The 26,626-nt window shown below is 38.7% G+C and overlaps 1 protein-coding gene across 1 annotated transcript; it reads left to right on the top strand.

Moving 5' to 3' along the window:
* The first annotated feature begins 1,347 nt into the window (after positions 1 to 1,347).
* LOC124612668 (ATP synthase subunit alpha, mitochondrial) lies at positions 1,348 to 17,109 on the top strand. Its single transcript, XM_047140993.1, has 12 exons — positions 1,348 to 1,505; positions 4,736 to 4,858; positions 5,407 to 5,520; positions 5,612 to 5,808; positions 5,908 to 6,051; positions 13,681 to 13,829; positions 13,933 to 14,102; positions 14,203 to 14,352; positions 14,711 to 14,875; positions 15,137 to 15,281; positions 15,654 to 15,771; positions 16,801 to 17,109. Exons 1-12 carry the CDS (start codon positions 1,440 to 1,442, stop codon positions 16,913 to 16,915), a joined length of 1,656 nt encoding a protein of 551 aa, XP_046996949.1. The 5' UTR covers positions 1,348 to 1,439; the 3' UTR covers positions 16,916 to 17,109.
* The last annotated feature ends 9,517 nt before the right edge of the window (positions 17,110 to 26,626 follow it).

Consider the following 26,626-nt stretch of genomic DNA (forward strand, 5'->3'; position numbering starts at 1 on the left):
CCTCATAGATTTCGTATATGGGGAACAGTGGTTGTGGAGAGATATTAGTTCCACAAGCTCCACCTTTTCAAACTTACAACTTCAATATTGTGATGATGCAAGAAATCAATCATCTCTACCTTTCGTTTTTCCATGGTAGGCTTCTTGCCAAAAGAAACAGTACAGTCAGGAGCATTATCAAGAACAACAGTTTATGGTTACTGTAATATTTATTTGTTTCAGTCTTTTCTGACCCTTACCTATATAGGTTTCGTTGGTATGGTATTCTAAACATCTTCAGATCTGTTGAGGTTTTGTATCTAGGGTAAATTTGTAACAAATGTTGTTTATTATGATTAAAATTTGCAGCATGTCATGTCAAATACCATTGTTATACATGATCAATGGACAAACTAAACAAACAAAACATTTAGTATTTTATCCATCCTTAGCAGCTGTAGTTGTATATAACGAAATAACAAGTAACCAGTTGCATAAACGAAATTTAATTTCTTTACCAATTTCGGTCAGTTATTGCCCTTTTTCAGAAGGTTATACCTATCGCATAATTTACGAGTGTCCACAATAAGATGCCTACAGTAAAATGCTGTGGTCATGTGGTTCATAGAGTCTGTAAAAAACTAGTATAAACAAACGAAACTACAAGTGCACTTCCTGTTGCTTGTGCACATTTACCCTACACGCTCTCAAGCCCGTTTGGGCAAGACCACCTTGGCCTTGGCTTGGGCAAGCACCAGAGTGCTTGTCAAGGACGCAGTTACGTATAGGAAAAATGAAATTAAATGATCGGGTGGCGTTGTTGGGCGGGAGGCCCCATCCGGGGAAGTTCGACTGTCGGGTTGCAAGACTTTTTTCAGGTGACGCCACATTGGGTGTTTTGCGTGTTGGTGATGATGACAATGCAACACCTAGTCTGCTAGTGGAGTAAATGTGCAAGCGGGCCGGGAATCGAACCCTGGTCCGCTGCACTGTAGGCAAACACATTACCACTCAGCTAAGTTGGTGGAGACGCCTTAAGTTGCACCACTAAAAACTCGGAGTCCACATATGCAACTACAATATGTCAGTAGCTGTGGCGAAATTTTTGTTGCGTATGTGAAACCGGGTATATCCACAATACAATAGAAAGACCTGTTCTGATTATTCAGTAAATAAAGACAGAAGAATGTTTCCGTAAACATTATATTTTCTTGGAGCATAAATTTGTATTTTGTTGAGAACTGCTTAATAATTTCCACCTATACGGAGAGAAGTTTGGTTGTTTTTCATTGTTTCAAATGAAAAAGGACTACATTTATAGTGAGATTTCGCTACAGTACTTTAGAATCGATACAGTACGTAATTGGTCCTCTAGTCGGTCGATTCGTCACGCGCAAAGGCTGTAGGGAAAAGTCGTCGGCTGTTCTCCTCCATCTTTCTGCAAGGGCAGAACAGTCGAAATGGCTCTACTCTCCATCCGTTTAGCCGCTGCTGTGGCGAAACATTTGCCTGCGGCTACGCCTCAGGTATTTAAGAACATGAACAGCGGACTTTACGACTATTAAAACTTATTGTTCATGTTTTTTTGATGTTTTCTGATGTTCCTAATTGTAAAACGAAATACCGGATTACGTACTAAAAGTTACTGTGGTTTCTGAAGAAAGAAGGTTGGCTATTAAATGTACAGAAACTATAGTGAATAATTTGGAAAAAGAGAAACTTGGTTAAGTGAAGGATATAGGATTAAATATCGGTGCCAGTTGCAAGGGCCGGTTGGCCGCAATGGAAGGCTAGTGTGGTTATGCTAGTATAATTGCAGTTAAATTTGTTATCCAAATAACAGTTCAGAGTTAAGTGTATGAAGAAATGAAGTATGCTGTAAATCAGCCAGATTTAATGAGTGTGGAGACTATCCGAAACAGTGAATTTCGCAATTTAATGCGAAAGAGAGAGAGAGAGAGAGAGAGAGAGAGAGAGAGAGAGTGTGTGTGTGTGTGTGTGTGTGTGTGTGTGTGAGAGAGATTAGGTTAGACGTTTAATCATACGTAGTTAGCAACAAATAGAACTACGGTTAGTTTACGTTAGGGAGAGTGTGTATATTTCGAGAAAATGGGGTTTCCTTAGATGTAACTATTTCAGATAGTTTTATCTGAAAATTAGAGTTAAATTTAAGAAAGGCAGTACCATGTTTAGACGAGACACGACCTTCCAGCCCATTTTGTCGCCAGATGAAGTTAGAAAAAGCAATCTTTCTTTAGTGTGAGTGCGGTTTAAGTAGTTATTGTTCGACAGTATATTCTGTGAGAAGAGCAGTGGTGGAAATTCCATTTTTGTACATACTGGTTTAATCAATATTCTTCAGATACTTGTCAGAACTTTCAAAGAACTGTAAACTGGGTCGATCATAGGAATCTGCTTAGCAACTCACTTGCTAACGTGCACAAGATCTTACAAATCATGATTGGAGAAACTTATTTTGCTTTCCATGAAACAAACTGATATAACCAGTGGATGCGCTTGTACTGTTTCACAATTACCTGACAGCTTCAGTGCTGCCAGAAGAGAAGAAAATAATGTAGGTGAAATATACTTTTGTTAGTGCTGCCAACATTAAGCTGCCCCTTGATGCTAGTATTACTGTGCACATTGCTAGGGGTAAGTGGCAGAGCTGAGGCAAGTAGCTGACACTGCCTTTTCAGTGCCCCTCAGCCCTTGGCAGTCATAATGTGGAGGCCAGACACGCCTCCTGCCCATTCCCAACAGCCACTGCATGAATTGTCAAGTTGTGGATCAACAGTATATGGTAGAGGCTAAAATTAAGTTAGAATTGTGCAAAAGATTGTACTGTCACCAACATTTGGAATTTGTTGTTGGTACTTACACAAATTTACATGGGTCATTGTGGTTTTAATGATTGGTGGGCTCTAAAATTTTGATAAACATTTTCACATTGCCTTTAAGTGCCACTTAGGCAACGGCCTTGCCGCAGTGGATACACCGGTTCCCGTGATATCACTGGAGTTAAGCTTTGTCTGGTGTGGTCAGCACTTCCTAAAAATTGTTGTTCTGATTTTAATTGGAGTTTAGGGCTAGTTTTAGGAGCTAATACAATTGGAAACATCTCTGTAAGTCTATTTTCCAGTCTGTTGTTTGCTTTACATGCCCTTTGTGCAGAAAATTTTAGCATTAAAATAATTTGTCTTTAGAAATGGGGGCTTTTCGTTGGTCCCAGTAACTTGTGCTTGAACAGGAAACTAAAAGGCAGTCTTGAAATCTGAACCTATATTACTGATGGTTCTTTCTTCAATTGGTACTCTTATGTAATAATACTTACACCATTTACATTTCATTTATGTTTCAATAAACACTTAAGTGTATGAAACCAAAACCTGTTGGATTTATAAATCAAAAGTTTGGTAGTCAGCTCCCCTCATTTTTTCTCCTGCTGTTCCTATGGTCACATTAGTTCAAACTTAGGTGCAAAAAAAAAAAAAAAATAATAATAATAATAATAATAATAATTATAACAGATCAATAGAGCTATCCATTCTAAGAAATTCAGTGGTGAAAACAAATTTGTAGGTAGGTGCATAAATTGCTATATTGGTTTTTGGGACTTTTCAATGAATTGTGATAAGAAAAATTTTTCAACTTGGTGTATACAGTAATAAGATGTTGGAAAGGAGTGGGGAGGGATAGAAGATACAAAATTAGCATTCAGAGAAGCATTAAAGTGCACTCATTTTTTACATCACTAGCATAGTGTTTGGTTGGAATGGAAGCAAAGTTTTTTAACTTTGTGACTTCATGGCGCTCCCCCTGCCACTGCCTAAAAGCTCCACCAGGTGAAACTACGTATCCTTCGAGTCACTGACAGCTCATCTTGTTTCTGCAGAACTGTTTAAAAGGTATTTTGCTTCCAGTATGACTTTTTGCTTCAGTGTGAATATCACAGTGAAGTGGAAATAGAATTATTTGTACATTCAGAGATTTAAGCTACTCTTGGTGTAAAATAAAATTCCATGTAAGCACAAGTGTTACTGGCAGTCACTGAACACTGACTGGTTCTGCTTAGTAGCACAGTTTGGTTGCAAAATTAAATGTAGGATAGGTTGGTACCTCTCAGACCCCTGATTAAATCTAAGAATAAAAACTATCTGTCATCAGGCAATTGTAAATAGCAAATATTTCACACTAAACTTAGAAATTTTACTTTCACTAATGCATTTAAGATAATATACCTAGTTGTCAGATTGCTCTACATGATCTGACGCGAGTTCGTGTGTGCATGTAGTTGACACTCTTATATAGAGGAAAAATATGGTCCAAATGACTCAAAATTTCTCACAACAAAACAATGTTTGAAAAAGCCTTTGTCCCTTGCTGATAAGGTTATTAGTGTTTGATGCCCACAAATGAACTAAAAGAAATGTTTGTGTGTCCTGTATTCAGGGGGAAGATGTCAGTTTTTTCTTTGCTAAAATTTCTCTCTTTGAGATTAAATCTGTCATCTCCTACTCGACCACAATGTCAGCACAAATTACTTCATTTGTGCCATTTTGAAAACAGCCTGGAAATGTTCAGATTGCTTATGGGGGAAACACTAACTGCCCTCTGAACATGAACATGATGGTGAGGGATGAAAGTGTATGGTGAAATTTGCTTTCTCTAACAAAAAATGTAATAAAAATGATTTTCATCACATTTTATTAGCTCTGTATAACAACAAACTTCAAATGAGTGTAATCTGTTTCAGATAAGTGGTTTAACATGGCCTGCAGCACAGATAACAAACCGCAACATCCATGTTTCATGCAGTCAGCGTGCTGCGGAAATATCCTCAATTTTGGAGGAGAGGATACTTGGTGCTGCTCCAAAGGTGAGTGCAGCATTTAGTGGCTGTTAGTATAATGGAATGAATAGTGTTGAAAAACTGATTTAAACAGTATTTTATCACTATTTGCACTGTATTTTATCAATTAGTGGGTACTGTCACAAATGCTAGAGAAGCTACTTGAAAATGTCACTTGCATAGTTACTGGTTTAAACAGAAACTAAATTTAGAAATTGTTTTGTCATGAAAGTTCAGTACTAGATGCAGTCTTATAGTTATACTGACACATTCACAGTAAACTAACATACTGCCATCTAATTACTAGTTGCTTTGTATTGTGCAGGTAGTTGTTACTTGTAATTGACTCACTACAATACTAACTACTGCACAGTTGTAGCCATCTTGTGCAAATTTGAAGGCATTAGCAGGTGGGAGTATAGTCAGCTTGAGGCAGTAAAATCTGCCGTGTAGAATTTAGTTGTATTGACAGGGCAGCTATGAAGGAATGTAAAGATTGAATGTACCAGTTAGTTCCACAAGAACCTTCTCTTATTAAAATTGAAGCTTCTTCACCCACAACTTTTTTGTTCTAGGCTGATTTAGAAGAAACGGGGAGAGTCTTGAGTATTGGAGATGGTATTGCTCGAGTCTATGGTCTCAAAAATATACAGGCCGACGAGATGGTGGAATTCTCTTCGGGTTTGAAGGTCAGGGTCAAAAAAATATTTGTGTGATATAAATACAGTACTTTGTGACTTATGGCTTACTAATTTGAAATCCATTTTTTCTTTTTTGCAGGGTATGGCCCTGAACTTGGAACCAGATAATGTTGGTGTTGTGGTATTCGGTAATGACAGGCTTATAAAGGAAGGAGACATCGTTAAACGAACGGGTGCCATTGTAGATGTACCTGTTGGAGAGGAACTATTAGGACGTGTTGTGGATGCTTTGGGAAATCCCATTGATGGCAGAGGGCCATTGAAGGCCTCAAAGAGGTCACTCTTGTTTCATTGTTATTAGTCTTACTAGATGCAAATTAGAATTACTTTATTAAAACTGAAATTTTTGCTCAAATGTTACATTTTTCTTTACAGGTTGAGAGTTGGAATCAAGGCTCCAGGAATCATTCCTCGTATCTCTGTGAGGGAACCTATGCAGACAGGAATTAAAGCTGTAGATTCTCTGGTGCCTATTGGGAGGGGTCAGCGAGAACTGATTATTGGAGACAGGCAGACTGGGTAGGTAATTGTAAGATTACTACTTCTGAGAATTCAGAAGAGGTAATAGTATAGACTGATATAGCTATCTTTGGAATTAGATGCAATTTTGTTTCTTGTGATAGTTATTTAAAGCCAGAAACAGGCTGTTCCTTTGGTTGCTTGAATCTCATAAGTGAAGTGCTCACTGTGCTTGTTGTGATGGAAGACCACTGGTGTTCAGGTTTCTCATAAGACAGTACTTCATTGGCAATCTCTGCAGATGCCAGAAACTTGGAATGTATCAAAAAATACCAGGGTGTATATGCCCTGGGACAACTGGGAAAAACCCAGAAATGTTTAGAATTTTGAGAATTTTTCATTGTTGTAGTTTTCAGTTAAATTTTTGTAATTTTGACTGGTAAGAACTGATACTCTGACAAAGAATTTTACTGTATCCTGCCACTGTAGAACAATACTGTGGCCATAAAATATATAAACGAGAAAAAAAATAAAAATGAAACTTAAGTTGCAAAGAAAATGCGCCATTTACAATGAAACACAGTGCGCACACACAAGTGTCGGCCAACAGCAAAACATATCAAAGGCTTAGGACGAAGACTGTGTAAATCTTCATAACAAACTGCTTCCAAAGACCGTGACACCACAACTGTTCACATCTGGTTCGTTCGAAGAGTTGCTTTTGGGCTCTTGTGCATGCGCTGTTGTCACATTTGAGCAGTACCTTCTACTGGTCCTGGCTACTTGTAGTGTGATTGTTAGGAGTATTAACTGCATCAGCAGTAGCAACAAGCAGACAGATGCTACCCGGAAAGTTTTTCTGATGCGCTCACTGCCAGATTGGCATGTGTGCAGAACAGTCTGAGGTGTTGTGGGGAGGGAGAATAGTCTCCACTTTTAGAGGTTTAGTTGTTTACTCTTTTTTTACAGCTCTCATATTAAATGAAAACAATAATTGTGGCCTGGAGGTATCAAATGAATTTAAAAAACACACATAATTACTAAAGGCTAAACTGTTATTAGTTTTAATTTTCTGATTTTATTTTATTTGCACATTTCTGCATTCATTGCCTTGCAGAGTAATGAAGTTTATTTTGTTGATCTGCTAAAGAATTTTGCCTTTTATTAGTATTTTTCGCAGAGGCAGTAAATTTATTTGAAACAGTTTCATTCCATACAATTGACTAGTTCAAACTATTTCCTGAATTTCATATGCATGTTTTAATCTTCTGGCATGTATGGCACTACGGCATAATAAAGAACCAAATAAGAGATATACAGTACCACACTTGCAAGAAAATTTGCATACCGAAAAAGCTTAATATCAGGTTGGATCCAACATCTTTATGAATCTGGACACATGAATGTTCACATGTTTAAGCCAAATTATACATTTTAGTGTTTACAAAATTCAGATGTTCTCGGAGTATCGTCTTATGTCCTGTTTTGTTTATGGTGTAATGTAAGATCTTTCAATGCGATTCAAGATCTGTAAATGCTATATACATACAAATATGCGAGCTTCCTATGTCATTGTAGTTGTGCATTGGCAGTAACACCCATTTTCTGGTGTTGTCTGATAATTACTGAAACAAATTATACTAAGTTGTGGGAAGATATTGCGAATGGTGGTTTGAAAAGTGTTAATTTCAGAGTAAATTCAATTTTATGCAAGGTGAACTATGTTAAGTACGAGAATGTCCTTTGAATTTCTTAAATAACAGAGCGTTTGAGCCTTGTTAAAAGCTCAAGACTCGACATTTGTCATTACTTAAAATTTTACTGGCACATTTGTGTGATGTATCTTAAAGTATAACACATGCAAAAAAGACAAATACTACAGATGAAAGCTTAGCTTTTCTTGTAGCTACACTATGTACATTAATTAAAAACCTTAATTTTCCTATTTGTGTTCATGCATCTTGAGCGATGTTGCTGTTGGCTGACTACATCAGGTACCTTATGCTCTGAAGATCTGTTGTTGTTGACTGGTGAGATCACGTGACACAAGCTATGGCTGGCTTACAAAAGCGTCACACTCTTGATTTCACTAACATGCTGTGATTGGTGGAACTCGAATATATGCTTTTGTAATATGAAAGTAGGTGGTTGTCAGTTTACTATACTTGGAAGTTCTATGCTGGTGTATAAAATATAAACCATTCAAATGATAGTTAAGTTTTACAGTTCCATGGGAAAGCTCACTGTCGTATACACAGGGAAAATGTGTATTTTCACCCAGGAGAAAGTGAACTCTTAACTGGGAAATGTGGGAGTTTTTCCTTGTCCCTGTATACACCCTTCAATACCCATCCCAATTTCAGAAGGGCTGGATAGTGCTATCATTCAGGTGATGAAATTACTGGTACTGCCAATAAAAAAAATTAATAGCTTTCAAAATTTGATGATTATTCTTTCTCAAGGAGGATACATGGGTTACTTGGGTAATGTAGGAATGATGATTTGGGGAATTCCCTCAAAACCTCATTGCGTCCGTTTTCACTTCAGATGACAGAAGGGGCAGAGTGAGAAGTGAAGATTTCTTAAAGGGAAGATAAAGTATAATGACCAATTCGGTTAGGAAATAAGAATGAGAGAAAGAATGGGAATTGGTTGTTGTGGTCTTAAGTATAGAGACTGGTTTGATGCAACTCTGTGCTACTGTCCTGTGCAAGCTTCATCTCCCAGTACCTACTGCAACCTATATCCTTCTGAATCTGTTTAGTGTATTCATCTCTTGGTCTCCCTCTACAGTTTTTACCCTCCACGCTGCCCTCCAATACTAAATTGGTGATCCCTTGATGCCTCAGAACATGTCCTACCAACCGATCCCTTCTTGTCAAGTTATGCCACAAACTCCTCCCCAATCCTATTCAGTACTTCATTAGTTACGTGATCTACCCATCTAATCTTCAACATTCTTCTGTAGCACCACATTTCAAAGGCTTCTATTCTCTTCTTGTCCAAACTATTTATCATCCATGTTTCACTTCCATACATGGCTACACTCCATACAAATACTTTCAGAAAAGACTTTGTGACACTTAAATCTATACTCGATGTTAACAAATTTCTCTTCAGAAACACTTTCCTTGCCATCGCCAGTCTACGTTTTATATCCTCTCTTCTTCGACCATCAGTTATTTTGCTCCCCAAATAGTAAAACTCCTTTACTACTTTAAGTGTCTCATTTCCTAAACTAATTCCCTCAGCATCGCTTGATTTAATTTGACTACATTCCATTATCCTCGTGTTGCTTTTGTTGATGTTCATCTTACGTCCTCCTTCAAAGACACTGTCTATTCCGTTAAATTGCTCTTCCAGGTCCTTTGCTGTCTGACGGAATAACAATGTCGTCGGTGAACCTCAGTTTTTATTTCTTCTCCATGGATCTTAATACCTACTCCGAACTTTTCTTTTGTTTCCTTCACTGCTTGCTCAATATACAGATTGAATAACATCGGGGAGAGGCTACAACCGTGTCTCACTCCCTTCCCAGCCACTGCTTCCCTTTGATGTCCCTCGACTCTTATAACTGCCATCTGGTTTCTGTACAAATTGTAAATAGCTTTTCGCTCCCTGTATTTTACCCCTGCCACCTTCAGAATTTGAGAGTATTCCAGTCAGCATTGTCAAAGGCTTTCTCTAAGTCTACAAATGCTAGAAACGTAGGTTTGCCTTTCCTTAATCTTTCTTGTATAGATTTAAATGTCAGGAAGTCGTTTCCGAAAGTATTTGTATGGAGTGTAGCCATGTATGGAAGTGAAACATGGATGATAAATAGTTTGGACAAGAAGAGAATAGAAGCCTTTGAAATGTGGTGCTACAGAAGAATGTTGAAGATTAGATGGGTAGATCACATAACTAATGAGGAAGTACTGAATAGGATTGGGGAGAAGAGGAGTTTGTGGCACAACTTGACCAGAAGAAGGGATCGGTAGGTAGGACATGTTCTGAGGCATCAAGGGCTCACCAATTTAGTATTTGAGAGCAGTGTGGAGGGTAAAAATCATAGAGGGAGACCAAGAGATGAATACACTAAACAGATTCGGAAGGATGTAGGCTGCAGTACGTATTGGGAGATGAAGAAGCTTGCACAGGATAGAGTAGCATGGCGAGCTGCATCAAACCAGTCTCAGGACTGAAGACAACAACAATAATCTTTCTTGTAAGATAAGTTATAGTCAGTATTGCCTCACCTGTTCCAATATTTCTACGGAATCCAAACTGATCTTCCTCGAGGTCATCTTCTACCAGCTTTTCCATTTGTCTGTAAAGAATTTGTGTTAGTATTTTGCAGCTGTGGCTTATTAAACTGATAGTTCGGTAATATTCACATCTGTAAACACCTGCTTTCTTTGGGATTGGAATTATTATATTCTTCTTGAAGTCTGACTGTATTTCACCTGTCTCATACATCTTGCTCTCAGTAATTGGTAAAAGACAAAATAAAAATAAATAAAAGCTAAGATTTCTAGAAATGTAGCCTCCTTAGGTCTTTACTGGACAGCATTTTACTTATAATTTTGACAAGTTTCCTGTGTTGGATTTTTAGTTTCAGGTACTCAATATTTTTCTTATTCATGATGCCAATGTGTAGATTTTAACTGTATAAAGACTTTTAGGCTGGTAATTGTGAAGAGAAGTTGAAATTAAATTTCATTTTCTACCAAAGTGCAACAGCTGAGCCAGGGAGAAAGCTATGCAGTGTTCACAACAGATGGTATAACATAGCTGCTGTCACAGTTGGCCCAGCTTCTGATGGGGTGGTATAGTCCTGTGACAGCACTAGAGTAGGAAGTGCTGTGCAAGTGAATTGGGCAGGTCTGCATCTAAGTCTTCCACTGAGATATGATCCCTGTGGCAAGAGATCAGGAGTGGCACAGGTATGGCTTGTGATGTGATGTTGTGTAGGTTGGGTGGGTGTTGGAACACTGCATTAGGATGAATGGGAAGGGTCTTCAGTAGGATGTAACTCATTTCAGGGCATGATGATAGATAAAACCCTATTGAATAATGGGTTTGTTGTTCCAGTCCAGGGATATTGGGTGATGGAGTGGTCCTTTGTAGCTGATAGTCTGTGAAGACCTATGAGACATTCAGTGCATTGTGCATGAGAGTTCTTGTCACTCTAGATGCATTGTCCATGGGAGAGACTTTTGGGTATGGAATCTGTCAAAATGCAGGTATTGTTAATTGGTTAGTGTTTGGTCCAGTTCAGATCATGTGTAGCATAGTGAAATTGAACCAGACTAGGGGTTTGGAGCTATAGAAGGCTAGGAAGGTTTCCTTTAGAAGGCCCTTTTTTGTGTGTGCCTTAAAGCTCAATGCTTCTGCTTTTGAGTGCTTGTCTCCTTCACTCCTGAAGGATTTTAATTTTGGGGAGTGGCTGGAACAGCTGTCAGCTAGTTAACATTTAGAAATGTCTGCTGAACTCCAACTTACACACATGAACATTTGAGTTTCATTTGAGTGATTGGCAGTGTGTGCCAGAAAACAGTTGCTGCTGTACATGTGCAGCTACCATGATGTAGGAAGCGTGTGCTTGGTGTTTGATCTGCTCATATGTTTTGTCACATTTGTGCTTGGAATTTTGTGTTGGGTGTCATGTGACCATGTGCAGCAATTGTCAGAGGGCAACGGAGTTAAGTTATTTCTGGTAATTGTTTCATCAGTAACAGATAAGGAAAGCAAAATAAGGCTCCAGTTCCTGGCATAATATTCATTTCAAAAGTAGACTGCAACTCAGGGTACCCTAATGTTTTGCTATGTTGTGATCACATAATTTCTTATACATACCCTGCAATACTGTTATGTAGCATTGCCAATCAAGTTTACAACTACACAGCTTTGCAAAAAGTTGATAAGAATATAATTTCAGACTGTATGACAAATTTACTAGGTTATCTGTAAAAAACCAAGAAACTGTACAATAAGTTCATATTCTACTCCAGGAATAAATATAGACATGTGGGGAGTTAAAATGATAAAATATGAGTGGCTAGTTGTATAATTTGTCAAAGAATGACACTCTATAAATATAAGACATAAGCAACACAAATTAAAAAATGTCAAATGTTGAGGGGGACCAGAAAAGTGTTCTGTGATTGATACTACTGATCAAATTTGTGTACTTGTTCATCTACAAATGAACATTTACATATGTTTTATGTCTATATTGTTAGATCTGAACATTGTCTTAAATTGCCATAAAAGAAACAGGACATTAGATAATACTCAAAAAGCATTGGAAGTTGGTAAACCATACTGAAACACACAGGTCAGCTTGAAGTAGACATTTGTATGTCCAGATTCATGCTGAAGTACCTGGTATAAAGCTTTTCAGTGTGATTTTTTGAGAGTGCCAATTTTGTTGGGTTAGCTGTACTGAATTCTCATGTTTGGTTCTTTATTGTGGCATTATTCTACATGTGCCACAAAATGAAAATATACATGTAAAATGGAGCAAACAGTTGAAACTAGTAAAGAATGGGGAATGAAACAGTAAATTGACTCCCTGTGCAAGAAGATTAATAAAAGCCAAATGTCTTCAGCAGACTGACAGAACTTCAATGTTCTGCAAGACTATTGCTTGAATGCTAATAATATTGGAAGAAAATAAAATCAGAAAACTGAAACTAATATTTTTGAATCTGGAAACTTGAGTGCTCAGAAAAATTTTTCTGTGTGGCATCTGTCTGCTTGCTGCTACTGGCTATACAGCCAGCAGCTACACTTAAAGTAGCCAGGGTGGGAGAAGTTGCTGTTGATATGCAACTGCAGCTCTGTGCATATGCATGAACTTGTTGGCAACTGCTCACATGAGCATTTGGTATTACCATGCCCAACAGTGTTGCTGTTAAATGTTCATTGTTGAAGTGAGATTTTGTGATGTTTGTACGTTCTTGCTTTCATGAGCATGTATTTGCAAAAGTACCGTCAGAAAATGAGTTTGGGTTACCATTGTATATTATTTGTGTAATGGTTTCAATAAGAATAGTACTGAGGATGGTGTGAAATCAGTTATGATTTATGGCTTTGAGATAATGAACACCCTATTTAAGTTCACTTAGACCGACAAAGTGCCTGCTAGTGTAGATTTGCAATTTATCAAACATATTTATCTTTTGATAGATTTTATGAAGTCTCAGGTGTAAATGGTAAGTTATTAAAGTAGGTTGGCTGCAGGGCAAGTAATATATATTTTTAATTCCCTTGGAGGAGTGTCCGATGAACTGTAAAATTTGGAAAAGTCAGTCCAGACTTCTGTACAGTTGTCATTTATGCCCATTTTGTTAAATTTGTACAGTGTTAAATTAACTAAAATTATTACAGATTTACATATTTTCTGTAATGCAACATTTTTGGGGACTGTAATTTGAACATTTGTAATAAAAGCCTTTGGTTTTCTAAAGTAACTGCAAATTTCAGATGACTTTCTCATGCCTTTATTTATATTCTTGATCTGCTATGTTTAAAAGTTTGTACTTATCTACCACATCTTTGGTTTGATGAATACTTTGCCTGCAACTTTGATGCTAAAGAGATTTTGTGGTCTTCTCTGGGGAAGATGTGCATAGCTGATTTAACTTGTTTGAAACTGCATTTTTTAATTCAAAGGAAATACATTAAGTTGGAATTCTGTTACAGCAAAACAGCCTTGGCTATTGACACAATTATAAACCAGAAACGATTCAATGATGGCGAAGATGAGAAAAAGAAATTGTACTGTATTTATGTGGCTATTGGTCAGAAAAGATCAACTGTCGCTCAGATTGTGAAGAGGCTGACAGATTCAGGTACTGCAGCATTACCTGGACATATTTGGTCTTTATATTTGAGTGATTGTATTGTAATGTAAAGCTTTTGTGGGTGATGTTAATAAGTCTTATTTTATCACAGGTGCTATTGGTTATTCAGTCATTGTATCTGCTACCGCATCTGATGCTGCACCTCTGCAGTATTTGGCACCATATTCAGGATGTGCTATGGGAGAATTCTTCCGTGACAATGGAAAGCATGCATTGATTATCTATGATGATCTGTCAAAGCAGGCTGTAGCCTATAGACAGGTAATACTTATCACAGAGTTGTCATTTATTATACAGTATCGTTACTTTGAATGTATACAATCATACAAAAGGGAAATTTGAAATAATACTCTTACTTCAGATGTCTTTGCTGCTGCGGCGACCACCTGGCCGTGAAGCCTATCCTGGTGATGTGTTCTACCTACATTCGAGGTTATTGGAGAGAGCTGCCAAAATGAATGATGCGCATGGTGGAGGCTCACTTACTGCTTTGCCTGTCATTGAGACACAGGTAATACAGACTATCCTAAGACTCTAAGCAATGCCAATTGACGGTGTCTCTTTGAGAGTGACAGCTGTTTTGCTGTGAATGCTATTTAAAGATACAAAAATGTTCACATTTTTAAGTTAAAAGCTTTTGTAAATGCTTGGAGTTAGCTGTTTGCTGTGATGTGCCACTTCATAAACATAACACTGTGAAAAAAAATATATTATTATTATTATTAGTAGTAGTAGTAGTAGTAGTAGTAGTAGTAGTAGTAGTAGTAGTAGTAGTAGTAGTAGTAGTAGTAGTATCTGTTTACTTAAATTGAGAGCTTATTAATTATAAAGTAGTATACAATGTTCTGCTAACTGTTGAATTGTTTCAGGCAGGAGATGTGTCCGCATACATTCCAACAAATGTGATTTCGATAACAGATGGTCAGATATTCTTGGAAACTGAGTTGTTTTACAAGGGTATCCGGCCAGCAATCAATGTAGGGTTGTCTGTGTCTCGTGTAGGCTCAGCTGCTCAGACAAGAGCAATGAAACAGGCAAGTATTTGTCATCAGAAATGTATCTTGATGTACCAGTAAATGTAGCAAACTGATACCTTAGGAGTTATTAAGATGTCGAAATTTTCATTAAATGAAATTCTTTTCTGAATTGCTGATTAGATGTTGATAATGGAACAGTTATCTTTTGTAAAACCTTCACAGGACCTGTATTGTACTTTAAAACAGGTTTTGGCTTGACTGCTGTCAGTTTGAGTGAAGGTATGAAAATTGAGTGTACAGGTTAGTATTCTATTACAGGTTGCTGGTTCCATGAAGCTGGAATTGGCTCAGTACCGAGAGGTTGCAGCTTTTGCCCAGTTCGGTTCAGATCTGGATGCTGCAACTCAGCAACTGCTGAACAGGGGTGTGAGGTTAACGGAGCTTCTGAAACAGGGACAATATGGTATGTATGGCAGTATTTGTTGTCATCTGGGAATGTCTGACTTATTGTAGTGATGTGGGAAGACAATGTTGGACAATATGGAAACTAAATGCCTCAATTTTTCTTTACTGTCTTAATACAGAACAGGCTCCTCTAACGAAAATCTTGTCTGGTTCTGATTGTTTCCTGAAATTGAGTTGTGCCTGGGTAAAATTAACTATTAGTTGATAGCCTGAGTATTTTCCAAACAGTGGTGACATTATTTACATGTGGTACTGTTTCAGCGTCTAATGATGCAAGGGACAAATGCCATATAAAGTAAAATAGGTACTTAGTTTATAAAAGTGTTATTAGTGTACTGTATCTGTTACGGAGTTCGTTGTTCTATTGCAGTTCCAATGGCAATTGAGGAACAAGTTGCAGTTATTTACTGTGGAGTGAGAGGTCACCTTGACAAACTGGACCCCTCAAAAATCACTGCCTTTGAAAAGGAGTTCTTGCAACACATAAAGTAAGTATTGTTTCACTCTATGGAAAATGCAGCATGGAATAATGACAATATGTGGTCATCTGAGGTAGAGATCTTGAACCTGTTTGAAAATAAATGGAGATGGAATTGGTGATATGTGAAATTAACCTGACACAGTGCCAAAAATGTGACCTTTCCAATGTCATTTCACTTCTGTGGGAAATGTCAAAGTTGTAACTTGCTTTGTGGATGCAGCTGGCCATTTATGTGGATGAGTGATGAGAGGGGGGGGGCAACTTTATTGTATTCGGCCTTTCGAGGGGCACAAGTTGTCTGTAATGCCTTTCTGCATCAAACTCTTATTTTATCTCGTGCTAATACTCACCACATAAAAAATTACTCAGTGCTATATCCAATAAATGGTCATTCTGTGGTTATGGATGTAACATTTATGCAGTTTACATTGAAGTATTAACATGAAGAAAAAAAAACTAGCAGGACTATTATATACAGTGAATATTTCAAGATGCATATTGTGTTGATTTGCCACCAAACAAAAGAACAGTAAGTGTTAGATGTAACAAAACCTTTACTTTTCATAGATTGACCATAAAGCAGATAGCACCTTAGTATCTTCCAGTGGTTTTCCTGTTCCTGTGCAGAGCATCAAAGTGTAATATACTTTAATTGCTTCTGCAGTTGAAAATGATGGAAAAGTATAAACATTGCTGCAGTGTGTAATGTATGGCAAATAATTAAAATCTCAACTTGAGCCAATTTTTAATGTAAAGTGAGTATAGCCAGTGTAGAATGAATTAACAATTTTTCTGTAGGACATTTCTTGTTGTATTAGCAAATTTTGTTTAGATCTCTTCTGCTAATGTGCACAAAGCATGAATTATGGAGGGCTAAGAATTAGGCAACAATTTCTAGGTCTGATGCTGTGTAAAAATGATGCTCAGTGATTTCAGCCAGTGGCTTCTAGTGTCCATTCACTTAAATTATTTCATAAAGCCCATAAGAATTCTTGTTTGATATTTAATAAGTGATGTTAAATAATTTCTTTTCCAGGGCAACTGAATCTGCATTGTTGGCCAACATTGCAAAGGAAGGGAAGATCACTGATGAGATTGATGTAAAACTGAAGAAAATTGTGACAGATTTTGTTGCTAACTTTCAGGGTTGAAACCCTGTAAGACTGTAGGCAAAAACATTATTTAAAAATCTTGTGCAGCATTTAGGTGTGAGAAACTGTGAGAAAGTGCCAGCTTTATATATTTAAACTGATTTTTTCAGTTGGAGTATTGTGTACCTGTGGAATTAGAATACTGCCACTGTAAAGTAATTGTTTCATTGTTAATAAAATTTACTTCCCCTAAAGAGCTTAAATTTAGTGATAACACAATGTTTTGGGAGAGAAGATACAGGTGACACTTCTAGTAGTCTTCAGCAAAATACTCTCATTATACTGGTCAAACTCTTGTTTTTAATAACTTGTATATAGTAGTCCTACACATTCAGAGTAATGGTCTGGAAAACTGTTTAAATTTAGTCCGTGTTTAGTATAACCTGTGACATGTATAATCACAAATTTTGATAAATTAAACAATGGAAAATAGAGGATGGAATAATTACAATATTAGCTCAAATGCAGTTCTTGCACATCTGACCAGTCTGGCTGCTGAGGTGTGTGTGTGTGTGTGTGTGTGTGTGTGTGTGTGTGGTGGGGGCAGGATTGTCTATTTCTGATATAGGCCTTGGCTATGTAAATTGTATCATGTAGATGATTCATTTAAGCCATCTGACAAGGGAACCTCCCCATCGCACCCCCCTCAGATTTAGTTATAAGTTGGCACAGTGGATAAGCCTTGAGAAACTGAACACAGGTCAATCGAGGAAACATGAAGAAGTTGTGTGGAACTATGACAAAAATAAGCAAAATATATAAACTGAGTAGTCCATGCTGAAGATATGCAACATTAAGGACATTACGAGCTCAGTAGCGCTGTGGTCCTATGGTTAACGTGAGCAGCTGTGGGACGAAAGGACCTTGGTTCAAGTCTTCCCTCGAGTGAAAATTTTAGTTTATTTTCAGACAATTATCAAAGTTTTAACTTTTTCAAATTTTTCCGTGTGTAGACCGTCAAATCCTGCATATGTTCAGATTTGCTTGGACATATGCAGGATTTGACGGTCTACACACGGAAAAATTTGAAAAAGTTAAAAACATATGTTTTGTCAGAGCACAGGAAAAACTGTGACTGTGAAACTGTTGCGTTCATTTGTTGCAGTTTGTGACAAACTCTTATGTTTTCATCACTTTTTTGGGAGTGATTATCACATCCACAAGAAAACCTAAATCGGGCAAGGTAGAAGAATCTTTTTACCCATTCTCCAAGTGTACAAGTTAGGTGGGTCGACAACATATTCCTGTCATGTGACGCACACGCAGTCACCAGTGTCGTATAGAATATATCAGACGTGTTTTCCTGTGGAGAAATCGGTTGACCTATGACCTTTCGATCAAATGTTTTCGGTTTCCATTGGAGAGGCACGTCCTTTCGTCTACTAATCGCACGGTTTTGCGGTGCGGTCACAAAACAGACACTAAACTTATTACAGTGAACAGAGACGTCAATGAACGAACGGACAGATCATAACTGTGAAAATAAAGAAATTAAACTTTTCACTCGAGGGAAGACTTGAACCAAGGACCTCTCGTTCCACAGCTGCTCACGCTAACCACGGGACCACGGTGCTCCTGATCTGTCTCCTTGTGTTGCCTATCTTGCATGTAGACTTCTCAGTTTGTATGTTTTGCTTATTTTTTTCATAGTTCCATACAACTTCTTCCTGTTTTCCTTATTGATCCGTGTTCAGTTTTTCAAGGCCTATCCACTGTGACAACTTATAACTAAATCTGAGGGGGGGGGGGGGTGATGGGGAGGTTCCCTTGTGAGTAGTGTGATGTGCCAACAAGGTTTTGGTTGATAACTAGTACACAGTTAATATAAAAGGTGCTGCTTTGTGATGGACCAAGTGTCAAAACAATAGAACTTCAGTGTATTCCTTGGGAAGCTTCACTCTTGATGTAAGTGCTTCTGAGGATATGATTCTGCATTTCTAATACCCTGAGGGCAACAGAAGATTTCAACTCTTGCGGGATTAATCTCCACAAATGTAGGTAAAACATTGTATTTACAGTGAACAGCATATGTTTGATCAGGTAGGTCTAAAACACACATGTGAGGAAAATGTGATTACATTTCAGCTGTATGATTTGCTTAGAATTTTAAAAAAATCTGTACCAAATGCAATACTTGCGGGTGTGGATGGCAATAAAGAGAAAGTTGTGGGCCTGAAAATAGTGTCCCAGAATATGAAGTGCAATGTCATATTTATTCAAAACATAATTTTGATAGCCAAGATAAAACAGGTATGTTTAATCATTTTAAGAACCATGAATTATACCAAAGCAGTTGGGCAACTACGTATTTTCTCTGTGCAGGTTTCTAGTGTAGGTTTGATGAGTGACAGTATGTTAATCATTTTCTGGGAAGAGGTTTTTAATATCTGTAACAGAATAAACCTTTAGAGTTTTGCCATAAGAATGGTACGTATTAGATTGGTTTTCCTTGTAGCTTTACAGGACTTCCTTGCTTGCTAATATTTTAACATAATGGAAAATGTATTTGGACACACACATTTCAGCTTCTGGATGTTCGAATTAGAGCTGTTAACCAAAATGTGTGCTGCAGATTGTAGATGATGCAGTATTGGTTTTACATATGAAGTATGAAACACAACTGAAAATAAAATGTCACATACTATAAAATTATGTAGTCATCAATTTTATATTTGCAACAAGTATTAGAACACTTCAGGGGTTTCATTCATTCACTAGTTTCTGAGATAGAATTCTTGTCCTTTTTCCTTTAAGACAGTTTCATATTGAAGGTTGTGTGGTGATGAAATGTTAAAATATCCACATACAAAGAAGGTTAAAAATTTGGAATTGTCACTTGTTTACAAAAGTAGCAACAGAAAGCTTAAATGGAAAATACATAATCATAAACATACATTGTTTCTAGATCAGCACTGCTGATATTTTGCTACCAGGTTTTGGAAGTGGGTTAAACACATTATTTGCAGTTGGACTGCTCTTAATGCTGGATTAAAGTTCTTCAAATTTTCAACATACGTAAATCAAGAAACTGGAGTTTGAGATAGTTTGAAATTATACTGAAACCACATGAGTAGTTCCAGCGGTATGTGTAGTTACCACTGTCCTGTTGAGAGAATTGTTCACTCCACACACCACCCTAGTGTGGTGGATAGTTTATGTATCACAGTCTCAAGTCTGAATTTAGTTGCCTCATGCAGACTGCCTTCAGTGATATGCTGGTTTGAGTCCAGTCAGATTTCCTGTGCACCACCAAACAAGTACCAACTAATCTCCATACTTTATGGTTTGAATTGTTATTTGTTTGAGCTGCAGTTTCATGTGTTCAGAGTTCAAAATATAGGTTAATTAACAATTTAGATCTCTGATATGGAAAAACTGTTTTTCATATAGAGCTAAATAAATTACTGGGTATTTATTTCTCGTTTCAGATAAAGTAGCTAAATCTGTTCACCATAGCATTTAAGCACAAATTATTGGCTAAATCCGTGGAAGAACAAGAACTTTAAGTGGAAGCCAATAAAGTGCATTGTCTTGCTACCATGCAAATTGGCTTTAGTCCAATGGCTTTCATTTTTGTAAGGGTAGTATGCCCAGATTAATGTAAGAGCTCAAGTTTTAGCAGGTCAAACAAAGTTGTGGCCATTTAAAGCATACATATCCATACAGGCTGCCAATGGCCTTGCCGCAGTGATAACATGGGTTCCCATCAGATCGTCAAGGTTAAGTGCTGCTGGGCTGGGCTAGCATTTGGATGGGTGACCATCCAGTCTGCTGAGTGCTGTTGGCTAGTGGGGTGCACTCAGTCCTTGTGAGGCAAACTGAGGAGCTACTTGATTGAGAAGAGTGGCTCCGGTCTCGGAAACTGACATACGGCCAAGAGAGCAGTGTGCTGCCCACATGCCGCTCCATATCTGCAGCCAGTGACACCTATGGACAGAGGATGACAAGGTGGCTGGTCAGTACCATTGGGCCTTCATGGCCTGTTCAGGAGGCGTTATCTATACAGGGTATCACCTGTAATTTGTTACCAACTGCAGCTGATTTGTATGTAGCTTCAGGCTTAAAACAATCTGAAATCCTAAAAAGTAATTTTCACACTTGCAAAGTGCAAATAAAAGTATTTTCAAATTCCAAAATATGGTAAGCACCCACTGACAGTTGTTAATATTATTGAACTATCAATTTGTCATGGTTGCAAAATACTGGCAGAGGCTGACCTTAGGGAAAATGCTTTCAGGTTCTGAAGAAATTTAGAAACATTTGAGGCATTGCTGACTGTAAGGCTCATCTTAGATGTGTGAAAGGCAAAACTAAGTTTATTGATTTAAAGATAGCTTTTGACATTGGCTGGACTACACTGTACAACATTGAGGGCAGTGATAATCAAATAAAGGGGTGAATGGTTATTTACAACTTTTACAGAAACCTGGGCGCTATTGTGAATCAAGACCTAAAGGGAAGCAGTATTTAAGGGAATGATCCAGGATTGTAGCCTGTTCCAAATGATATTCAGTCTACATTGGGTTATGGGGAAACCAAGGAGTAATCTGGAAAGGGAGAAGTAACAAATTTGAGGTTTTCTGATGACATTGTTATTCTGTTAGTGACAGATGACTCAGAAGGCCAATTGTATGGAATGGGTAAGTCTTAGATGTTAAGGTGGATGTACCATAGCACCAACAGTCTGGGGGTAGCATCTTTGACTAGCAGCAACATCCCAGCTCTGATCACAGCTATTGTCTAAATTTTGAATAAAAAATTAGCAGCGGTGGCAGCGTAAGACATCTGTGCAAGGAGTAACTATTCTGCTGGCTTTGTCGAAGAGGTAGGAGCAGCGGACAGTTAAGAGGGCAATTTATACTCTTGCAATGGAAGTTGCCCCTAAAATGTGGAAAAATGATCATTGATGCAAAAGGCTTTGGAAGCAACTGCATTAAGAGATATGTATACACAGGAAATGGGGCCTGTTACTGAATGTGTCTTGATGCTGTCTCCATTGGCAAACACTTCCGGGGTAGTCCCCCATTCAGACCTCTGGGAGGTGACTGTCAAAGGAGAGGTTGAATGTGGTGCGTCAAAAGTTTGAACATAGTGGGGAAGCTAGAAAGGCTGAAAAGGTAATTGCAAAGGCTTAGTGTAGATGTAATGGGATCAGTGAAGTGAAATTGAGAGGATAAGGATTTCTGACCAGATAAATGTCACGTAATAGCAACTTAACCTGGAAATTATATAACAGGAGTAAGATTCAAGAGAAACATGATGGGCAGAGTGAGTTGCTGTGAACTGTTCAGTGATTGTTGTTCTTGTCAGGATAGACAACAAACCAACAACAGTTCAGGTATACACACCAGCATCAGAAGCAGAAGACAAAGAGATAACTGAACAGCTAATGTAATACTCATGGATTGTAATGTGGTAATAGCGGAAGAAATTTATGGATAGAGAGCACATGATGGGCCACAGTAGGAATGATAGTGGAAAGACAGTTCTGCAACAAATTTCAGGCAGTAAAAGTGAATATACAGGTCAAAAATCACAAGAGTGGGTGATACACTTGGAAAATGCCTAGAGAGAAAGGCAGGTTCCAGCCGGATTAAATCATGGTGAGACATTCTGAAATCAGATAGTGGATTGTAAGGTGTACCCTAGAGTCCATATAGACCAGGATCACAATATAGTTGTGATGAAGAGTGGTCTGAAGTATAAAGAGAATTGTCTGGAAGTGTTGTGCAAAGAAATGGGATACGGAAGTAGTGAGAAATAAGTGTCAAGTCATCAAACGCTGTCAATGCTGTGATAGTGGATATCACTATAGAACTTAAGAGGAAATTGGCACCCTCCAAGAAGGCAGATAAGTTACTGACACAAAATAGGAGTAAGGAAGGTAACAAGAGACACCAGCTAACAGAAGCAGTAGATTGATTGATGAAAGAAGTATAAAAGTGTACAGGGCTACTGCATGTCACTTGGTATTTAAAAATAAGTAGTCTGTGCAATGTACAAAAGGTGAAATGGCAGAGAAAAGAATGAATAGAAAAAGAAGGGTCACTGGAATTAGTGATACAGCATACAGAAAGGTCTAAACAACCATTGCTGATATGAAAAATAAAGGTGTCGACTAGACGAATTCCACAGTTAATGCTTAGGAAAGGCATTTGTGGAAAGAGTACATCAAAGACAGGTTCCTGTATGAAAGACACAGCCCTAAGGTATGACGTGCTGAGAAGCAAATGAGTTGAAAACAAATAAGTCACCAGGTTGGGATGACATCTCAATAAGGTTTGACAGAGCACTTTTCAGTGTTGGCTCCTTTATGTAGCTTGCATTTATCAAGAATCTCTTGTCCAGAGCAAAGTCGCAAGTGTCTTAAATAAATAAAATGCAGGTGACTCCGATGTACATGAAGGGACATGCAAAATTACAGACCAATATTTTTAATTTCAGTTTGTTGTAGAATTCATGATCATATTCTGAGTTTGAATATGATAAGTTTCCTTGAGAAAAAAAAGGTTCTGTCCACAAATTAGCATGGGTTTAGGAAAGCATTGCTCATGTGAAACTGTGCTGGCCAATTTCTTGCACCATATCCTGCAAAATATGGAGGGAGAGAGACAGATTTCAGTGTTTCTAGATTTCTGGAATGCATTTGACACTGTACCTCACAGTAGACTACTAACAAAGGTATGAATATGTGGAATAGGTGCCAGATATTAAAGTGGCCCAGACTTCTAAAGTTATAGAACCCAGTATGCCAAATGTTCATCAGAGAAGGGTATTGTAAGGAGTGCCTTGGGACTGTAGACGGGGAAAAGTATCATGATATACTTACTCGGAGGGTACAGAACGACTGGAATTTCTATTGGTGACTTGCTGAAAATGTGGAAAAATTATAGTGCAGATGAGTTGGAAATAGTCCTGTAATGTTTGTGTGCACTTCACTGGTGTTCTGCTTGACACATCACATTGATTAACTAGGTGGAATGTTGCGAATGCATGTGAAATGGAATGAGGAAGTAGTGTCAGTTGTAGGGGAGGTGAGTGGTTGAAATTGGTTTTTTGAGAAATTTCTGGGGAAGTGTAGCTCATCTGTAAAAGAGACTAGGTATGGAAAACTTGTACAATGTGTTGTTCAATATTGCTCATGTTCACAATCCCCACGAGGTCAAAGCAAAAAAAAAAATGGTTCAAATGGCTCTGATCACTATGGAACTCAACATCTGAGGTCATCAGTCCCCTAGAACTTAGAGCTACTTAAACCTAACTAACCTAAGGACATCACACACATCCATGTCCGAGGCAGGATTCGAACCTGGCGACCCTAGCAGTCGCGCGGTTCCAGACTAGCGCCGAGAACCGATCAGCCACCAGGTCAAAGCAGTTTCGAGGTGTGCTAATTGATCTGTTACCAGTAGGTTCGACCAACACCAGTATTTTGGAATTGCTTTGTGAACTCAAATAGGAATCTCTGGAGGGAAGATATTCATATTGCGAAATACTAGTTATAAAATTTAGAGAACTGGCATTTGTGCCTGACTAACAGAAAGATTTCACAGGTGCCAACATACATTTTGTGAAGGAGTGCAAAGGCAAAGTAAGAGACACTAGGGCTTGCACAGAGACATAGACACGGCTGTTTCTGCCCCTAGGGGGCTCGTCTCTCTTCGGCGTGTTTGTGCTTTGTTACCACGTGGCCCCAACCTATGCGGCATCTTTTCCCTGCTGTGCTGCATATCTATCTTCTTGCTATTCTTTTTCTCCTCCCTTGGGAATATGTCTGATATGTTACTGGAAATGTGTTTAGCATATTCAGTCGCTGATATCAGAACAGTCTCTCCACTGTCTTTTGTTCCTTCTTTCTATTGTTAGTTCCCCTTCTCCTATCCTTCCTCCACTTCAGCATTTGAGGGTCCTCTTTTACTTCCTCCCTGTGTGCTTTTGAAGGCCAGCCAAAGTCTGATGTGTAACAGGTGACTGTAATTCAGAGTCCCAAGTTGACAGGTAGGCTTTGCATGTAACCCTTGGTAAAGGCCAGGCCCAGGGAGGGGTGATTGCTTGAGCTGCTACCTTCCTAAACTGTTGATGGTCCCTTTGTCAGGTGTTTAGGAGGTGTGAACAATCACTTAAGGTGGGTGCACCCCTTTCTGAGGGGGACGGGGGGTGGCAGTTGGAAGGAGTGCACTATTGGAGACGTTGGCAATTATGGGGTATTTTCTCACAATGAGCCAATCGTCTTTTTCACTGTCAGCATCCACTAAACATAAATGGCATGAGGCTATAGATTCGGCGACCATGGTTCCACATGGTTTCACGTACTGAAGGCGGTCAGTTCCTTGCTGCAGTAAATCCATTTATTATTCAGAAAGGTGTTGATGCAAATTGCTAGCCCTGTGAAATCCTGCTCTCATTTACGAAATGGCACTTTGCTTATGGAGACTACTTTTGATTCTCAAGAACAACTGCTTGTAGTTTTTCTCCACAGCTATCCTGCTCGTGTCAAGGCCCAGCAAATGCTGAATTCTACCTGTGTGTTATTTACATTAGGCTGCTTGATTGTGAGACTGAGGCAGAAATCCAAACATACCCCTCTTATCTAGTGCCCACACTCTCTTCTCACTTTTGATAGTGGTGCTTCCATCAAAGATCAAAGCAGGCTATCAAGTTATCACAGTAAGATCATACATTCCGAACCCAATGCACTGCTACTTGTCATTATTACAACCACACTAGAGTCCTGTCGATACCCGGCCAAATGTGTAACCTGTGGTAGGGTTGCTCACAAGGGCGATTGTCTGCTACCTCCTCCCTGCTGTATTAACTGCAGTGGCAACTATGCCACCCCCTTCTGAGGTTGTCCTGTGTATCTTGATCAGTTGGCTGTTCAGGAAATACGGGTGAAGGAAAACCAGCCTTATCTGGTCGCTCGCGAGTGGTTGGCTAGTTGGAAACCATGCATTCTACCATCTGGCACCTACTATACTGTTCTCACTATATCTCGCTCCACAAAGTATGTGGCCACGCAGACATGCGACCTCAAATTTAGCACCGCAGCTGTGAAAGTGCCCAGTGTCATTGTAGCATCCCTGCCTCCTCCTCCTTCAGTTGTGCAACAACCCACCGAACTTCACGACACTGGGTGAAGTCACCTGCTACACAACCGATAGGCCAGAAAGGACAGAAAGAATATTAGAGCAAAGACTTTCTGCATCCCTCCAGCCAACGAACATCGGAGTCTACCACTGCCTGTTGGAAAGGCTCCAAGAAGCCAAAGGGAAACGGTCTTCTCCTTGCTGACTTGGAAATCATCTTCAACAGTGTCTCTACATGATACCCTCACCTGGCTGCTGTGTTGCTGTTGCGCAACACCAACTGTTTTTCTGACATAGACTCTGCAGACTGACAGGAGAATGACGACGCCTCTGTAGACCACATGGAGCAGGATCCTCCTGGCTCTATGCCCTGTAGCAGACTGTCTTTGAAGGCTGACCCTTTGCAGCTCCCAAGGTGACACCCTTCATTTCTTCCTTTTCATGACTGTCCTCCAATGGAACATTAACGGCCTTCAATCCAACAGAGAGGACTTGCGGTACTCTTAGAATCTCAGTGTCCACTTGTACTCTGCCTCCAAGAAACAAAATTGCATCCTCATGACTGCTTTGAGCTCTCGTGTTTCTTCCCAGTGCACTTTGACCTTCCCCCAATGAGGCATTCCAT

The sequence above is a fragment of the Schistocerca americana genome, chromosome 4, assembly GCF_021461395.2.
Source record: "Schistocerca americana isolate TAMUIC-IGC-003095 chromosome 4, iqSchAmer2.1, whole genome shotgun sequence".
Taxonomy (NCBI): domain Eukaryota; kingdom Metazoa; phylum Arthropoda; class Insecta; order Orthoptera; family Acrididae; genus Schistocerca; species Schistocerca americana.

Bases quoted from the DNA above. Each gene is read 5' to 3' on its own strand.
- LOC124612668 (XM_047140993.1), top strand. From the start codon at position 1,440: ATGGCTCTACTCTCCATCCGTTTAGCCGCTGCTGTGGCGAAACATTTG. The intron at 6,052-13,680 runs GTAGGTAATTGT...ATTCTGTTACAG, and splicing joins ATTGGAGACAGGCAGACTGG to CAAAACAGCCTTGGCTATTG. The intron at 15,282-15,653 runs GTATGTATGGCA...GTTCTATTGCAG, and splicing joins TCTGAAACAGGGACAATATG to TTCCAATGGCAATTGAGGAA.